Source organism: Equus quagga, chromosome 13 (genome assembly GCF_021613505.1).
Source record: "Equus quagga isolate Etosha38 chromosome 13, UCLA_HA_Equagga_1.0, whole genome shotgun sequence".
In the NCBI taxonomy this organism is placed as follows: Eukaryota; Metazoa; Chordata; class Mammalia; order Perissodactyla; family Equidae; genus Equus; species Equus quagga.
The window spans coordinates 37,665,012-37,670,912 of record NC_060279.1 but is presented as its reverse complement, the minus strand read 5'-3'; the positions used below and the strand labels follow the sequence as shown (position 1 = coordinate 37,670,912).

General features: G+C 59.8%; 1 protein-coding gene across 1 annotated transcript; it reads right to left on the bottom strand.

Annotated features, from left to right (window-relative positions):
- Positions 1 to 753: 753 nt before the first annotated feature.
- PAQR6 (progestin and adipoQ receptor family member 6) lies at positions 754 to 4,944 on the bottom strand. The gene is given in 9 exon segments (XM_046682335.1): positions 754 to 969; positions 971 to 1,187; positions 1,556 to 1,706; positions 1,925 to 2,021; positions 2,418 to 2,544; positions 2,687 to 2,892; positions 3,027 to 3,154; positions 3,625 to 3,700; positions 4,329 to 4,944. Coding segments are annotated over 8 exon segments (1,020 nt in total). The 5' UTR covers positions 3,676 to 3,700; positions 4,329 to 4,944; the 3' UTR covers positions 754 to 926.
- Between the last annotated feature and the right edge of the window lie 957 nt (positions 4,945 to 5,901).

The window sequence follows — 5,901 nt, the reverse complement described above, 5'->3', positions numbered from 1 at the left end:
CCCTGCTGGCAGCCCCCAGCTCCTCTCCAGGACCCCTCCCCTCGCTCTGACCTCCCTGCCCCGCACGATGGAGTCCTCATCGTCCCTAGCTGCTCCAGAATAAACTCCAGAAGAGGAATTGTTGGGGCTATGATTCTTTGTCCATCTATGGGGGGGGGGGGGGGTGGTTTGAAGAGGACGTTTTTACCTTTTTCAGTCCCAGAAAGTGCTTCCCAAAGTCTGTTGTTGATTGATTGATTTATTTGTACCTGCATCATTCCAGAAGCATTAAAGCTGGCTTCCTAAACTCTAACTAGGGATTCCCCCTCTAGCCCAGCACCCCCTCCCCCACCTCAACCCACTGCACCATGTGTGACACATCCAAATAGACCCATACCCCAAAGGCCTGGGCACCTTGAGTATATAGTTGTGACCAGGACTGACAGACTCATCTCTGTAGGCAAACAGCTGCCAGCACATGGTACTGCCTGGTTTGGGGGGTGGGGGTCCATAGTGGGCCTCCTGGCCTGGTTAACAAGCATTCAGGGTAGGCCTAGGTTAGTCGTGTTAGTTCTTCCCTGGGCTGAGCAGAGACTTCCAGGGGCACCAGAAATGGGACCAGATGAAAGGGCCCCAACACCTCCCCATCCCAACCTCCGATGGGGGGTGGGGCAGCACCAGCCTGGACACGAGCACCTCCCCTCTCAGCCCTCAGCACTTCCCCCAGCCCCATCAAGAGCACCCTCGCTGACCCTCCTGCTCTCTGCTGCCCCCACTCCCCCAGCCCCTCTCCCCTCTCCTGTGCCTTCTCTCCTCTGCACTCTCTCCTCAGCCACTCTTCGTTCCAGGCTCAGATGTGCCCCCACCTTATCAGGCCTGGTTCTGGGCTCCTCTCCAGCACCAGGGCAGCCTTTGCCTTCCTCCAGGGCAAGCTCAGAAATGGGGCCTCACTGTTGTCTGGCCTTTGTATCTCCCTCCAATGGGCCACCATGTACTGGGGCCCCAAAATAGGGAGGCTGTGAAGGCGGCAATGATGAGCAGGTTCCCGACCACTGCCAAGCCCAGCGTGGCCACTGTGCCCACCAGGCCCAGGGGGGGTTCCTGAGTGGCCAGCCAGGCTCGGCGAGATCCCATATCAGCCAGTACTGCCTCCAGCTGGAAGTGGGTGCCCAGCACTGCACAGATGTGGAATAGCTGGTGGCTGTGGCCTGTGGGGGGGGGGGGGGGGGTGGGCAGGTCAGGGCACATACCCCATTCCCAGGGTTGCCCTGACTCACCCTGTGACCCATGGCAAGTCACCACATCCTTTGGGCCTCATACTCCCTTAAAATTGGGACTAAGAAAGCCTGATTTCCAGAGTTATTAGGAGTGAATGAACTGATATGCTTAAAGCTGCTAGCATATGTGCTACCAGTTTTGCTGTTATCTGAGAAGTGGAGGGTGGGCCTCGACCCTGAGGACCCTTCCAGCAACACTCTCCTCTGGCTGTGATGCTCCATTTACCCAGTTCACTTGCTGTGCTCTGGGAAGCTGTCTCCCCTCTCCCCTTTCCGGGCCAGGCCAGGCCTGCTCTCACCGATGTAGTCAAAGCGTCCTGGTGCCAGCCGCTCAGGCAGGTGGGAGGCAAACAGGAAGCCAGTAAGCAGCGCGCAGAAGAGATGGTAGCCATGGCTGGTGCTCAGCGCCTCCTGCCCGCAGCTGTGGCCCCTGCCCCAGCACAGGCCCAGCTGGCAAAGAAAAAGCAGGGCTGGTGGGAAGGGTCTTCCAGAGTGGACACAGATGTGTCTGGGACCTGGCATGGATGTGGAGGGCTGGGTGCTGGGCCTGGAGGGTGGGCAGGGGCTGAGGTCAGGCATGGGGGGAGGGGGGCAGGACTGGAAGTGGGCACTGTGAGATCAGGACCAGAGAAAGCAGGAGCCTGGGCGGGGGCCCCCAGCATCCTTACCCGATAGAAGAGCGGGAGGTTGTCAAACAGGAAGGGATAGGTGAAGGCAGCTGTGCGGAGGATTTTACTGAGCCCAGGGCTTTCTAGCTCGGGGAACCTGGGAGAGAAAGGCTGGTCACCATCCTTGTGCGGGGGTGGGGGTCAGTCAGAGGAGGGCAGGGGACCTTGGGCCAAGATGGAATGTCAATGTAGCTTAGTAGCTACTAACACTCTTAGGGCACATGATCCCTCTGTAAATGACCACATCTGTAAAATGCGGATAAAGACACCTGCCTCTTAGGTGGCTGTGAGAATTAAAGGAGACAGCGCACATCTGGTGCTAGCGCACAGGGTCTGGCACGCACTAAGTCCTCAATAAATGGTCCCGTAGTTACTAACGCTGAAGAGCAGTGAGGGGCAGGCACAAGATCGCTGGCCTCCCATTCTGGCTGTCCGTGTGTTTGGGGATGCCGTGTCCCTCTGCCTTCCCCTTCACCACTGGCCAAGAACCCACCGGGAGTAGCAGGAGAGGCTGGTGCACAGGAAGGAATTGAGTGCGGCGGCGGGCACAAATAGCTGGTGCAGGCGGCCGTGCAGCCAGGAGGCCGGCATGGAGTAAGCGGCATAGGGGAAGGCGCAGCCTGGTTGGGGAGAGGCGCGGGGCGGGAGCTGAGGCCCGAAAGGCGCCCTGCGGGCGGAGCCCTCCCCGCCCTCCCGTGCCACACCCCCACGCCCTCCCCGGAACGCCCCCACCCCCGCGCACCGGCCTCTCGTGGGGCTCACCCAAGCTGTAGAGGCTGAGTGCGCCGTAGTCCAGGAAGTAGCAGATGTGACGCGCGCGGGGCGACATGGAGCTGAAGGTGTGCGCGCAGCACGACGCGAAGGGGTAGAGGCAGGCGGGCAGCAGGAAGACCAGCAGCGGCCAGTGGTATGGCTCCGCTCGGAAGCCCGGGCCCCCCGCGAGCTCCAGAAGGCGCCACAGGAAGTACCTGCAGCGGGCATGTGCTCAAGCCGCCGCGGAACCCCGCGACCCCCGCTGCGGCCCGCAGTCCTAGAGGGTCCCTGCCCGCCTGAGTACCCTCTCTGAGCTCAAGGCCGTGGCCTGGGACAGAGCCTCCCTCACCAGGTAGGCAGGAAGTGAGTCCAGATGTTGACCGTCTCGTTGGTCATCTGGAAGGAGCTGAGGACACAGTCCAAGGCCGAGCTGGAGGGGCGTCGGTAGCCAGACATGATGCCGTCTTCCCAGAACACCTACGGAGTGGTGGGTGGGGGAGAGAGGAGGGGAGTCACTGTGCTGGACCCTTCCTCTCCATGAGAGATCTTCCAAAGCAGGGTTGAAGAGAATGGGGTGGAGGAGTGGATGTCACAGTGACCCTAAAGCCAAACTAAATCCGATTCCCATCTCACCACACCTTCCAATACCCAGAGACCAGACGAGAAACAGAAGAGCTGGAGTAAGGGGACAAGATCTGATGGGGACGGGGGGTTGGACAGACACAGACAGGACACTCCAGGGAAGGGGACTCTGGATGGAGGGGCATTCTTGGCTCTAGGGAGTGGGTCACAAGTCTGTTCCTTAGAGAACAGAGGAAGAGTCTCACACTGGAACCTGAGGGATAAGAATCAACCTGTGGGAGGGACTTCCCCAGTTGCTAAAGGAGAAGAACCTCTGCCTCAGTCAGTCCCCTGGAGAGTAGGAGTTGGTGGGTCGAGCCCCTCACCTGGGGGACCTGGTGGATTCGAAGGAGTTGGGGCAGCTTGAGACTGAGCATGGTGGCCCGACACCTCCACGGTGACCTAGAGACAAAGTGGGGGGAAGGGGTGGGTCAGGTATCTGCCATCATCCACAGGCCCCATTTCTCCCAGGTCCAGGCTGGCCCTGGTCACGGAGTCCCAGGGTGGGTTGTGTGCATGTGCATGTATGTGGGTGGTAGCTGGCCGCCAAACTGCTCCTTCAGGCTAGGGGAGGCAGGCCCAGCTTCCCTAGTCATCATATCACACAACCCCAACCCCTCCCCATCCTAGCCCTGGGGCATGCGGTTCCCGCCTTGAGAGGGGCTGGTCAGCCTCAGCCCAGCATGGAGTGGAAGGTCCTCCCCCGCTGGAAGGCTGCCTCAGTTAGTAATCCAGGCCCTCAACCCCCAATTTCTGTCTCAGGAGAACCCTGACTCAAGGAGGTCAGCGCAAAGAGAGCCCAAATTCACCCTCCCACACACACCACCAGAAAGCCCCTGGGCCCACAGGGCCTGGGCTGAACACAGAAAACTCATGGCGCTCACGGAGAATTCCTGGAGAGGCCGGATGCCGACCAGTGGGGCAAGGAATTAGGGGCATTCCTGGCTCTTCTTTGAGGACTACACTTGTGCCCCTGGGGGGCATTCGGGGTCCCTGTCCCTCCTGAGCCCCATGCCCCTCAGCCCCAGACCTGTGCGCTGCCTCCGGGTGGCCACGGCTCTGCTGCCCGCCCGCCTCTCAGGCTGCCTCTCCCAGGCACATTCCTTGGCACAAGTGGAGGGGCTGGGCCAGCTAGGCGAGTGGAACCACCCCAGGAGGAGGGAGAATAGGACACTCCCCCAACCTCCCCTGGCCAAAACTTTCCAGCAACTCTACAGCCTGGCCCCACCCCTTTTCCTGCTGCCAGCTTCTCCCGTCTGTTGTGTTTGTGCTCTACACTCTAGGCTCACACCACCAGTCAGTCCCCAAGCCTCTGCTCCTGTTAGTCAACAGTTTGGGAGCCCCTGAGCTGGATGCTGGGGTCCTTGCCGGGCACAAAGCACACCTGGTCCCTCACGCCAGCACCCTGGCTGAACATTAACACCGATGAGGCCTCCCAGGGTATCCCCTGCCCCCTCCCAGGCACAGGATTGGGTGGTCTCACCTGAGTGCTGCCCAGCTACCTGGGGGAGGGGTAGGGAGAGGAAGCTGTCCCTTCCCTTAGCAGTAGGTTTAGAGGTCTCTGGAGTAGTGTGCACTGTAGCCATGGAAACAGGGGAGGGGGCTGGAGCAGGCGCTTTACGTCTAGTTCCCCAGAACGGGTGTCAAAGCCCCAGGTGAACTTCCTTACCCAGAGCTTGACGGGTGCTCCTAAGCCAGTGGGTAAGTGGGCCCGGGGCTCCAAGGGTGGAGTCCCAGGCTCCTGCCAGCCAAGCCGACGGGAAGGAGAGTGGCAAGAAGGCAGGCCAGCCCTGGGCGGGGAGTGGGAGACAAAGGGGAGCCAGGGAACAATCCCAGCCTTGTCCAGCCTCCAGGGAGCAGCACAGGGTGGCCCAGCCCCATTAGCAGGCAGCTCACTCAGCCTCCTGCACACAGCCAGCCCCTCCAGCTTGACCCAACCCCACCGAGATCAGACTAGCCAGAAGGGGCTGGGGCCCTAGCCAGGAGGCAGCCAGGGAGACGTGGAGCACCCTCCCGGACCATGCTGCACCATGGTTCCAGGTTCTCCCGAGTTGAGGATGGCTCTGCCTTATGCTGGGCAGAGGAATCCAAATCCGGACTTTGGATTTCAGAAACCCCCTCTCACAATGCTTCACTGCCTCTCAGGGCCGTGCTGGGCAGAGGCCAGAGCAAATGTCTTTGTACACGGTTCAACCGTGAGGGATGTGCCAAGCTCATTCACTCCCACAAAGCACACTTGAGGTGCCAATCCTTGCAGAGGGACAGGGATCGAGGACTCAGAGGCTGGTTTCAAGGCTCATCCCCACCTCTCCCTTGAGGAAGTTTCCCCCTGATTCAGAAGACCCAGGTGAAGACAGTAAACCATCCCCAGGCAGCATTGGTGCCTTCAAAATATTGTTTTCATCTATCACCCTCGCGAAGTCACCAGCTCAGTTCACAGGGTCAATGAACTTAATGTCTATCACAGAACCATCTCTGGAGCTTTCACTTGAATCACCAGCTTTTTGCTTTGATGGATCCACCTCGAAGAAACTTCTCCAAAGTGCCATTACAGCACATAATCTCCAATGTCCCAATAAAATTGTACAGAAAGGCACCAGGTG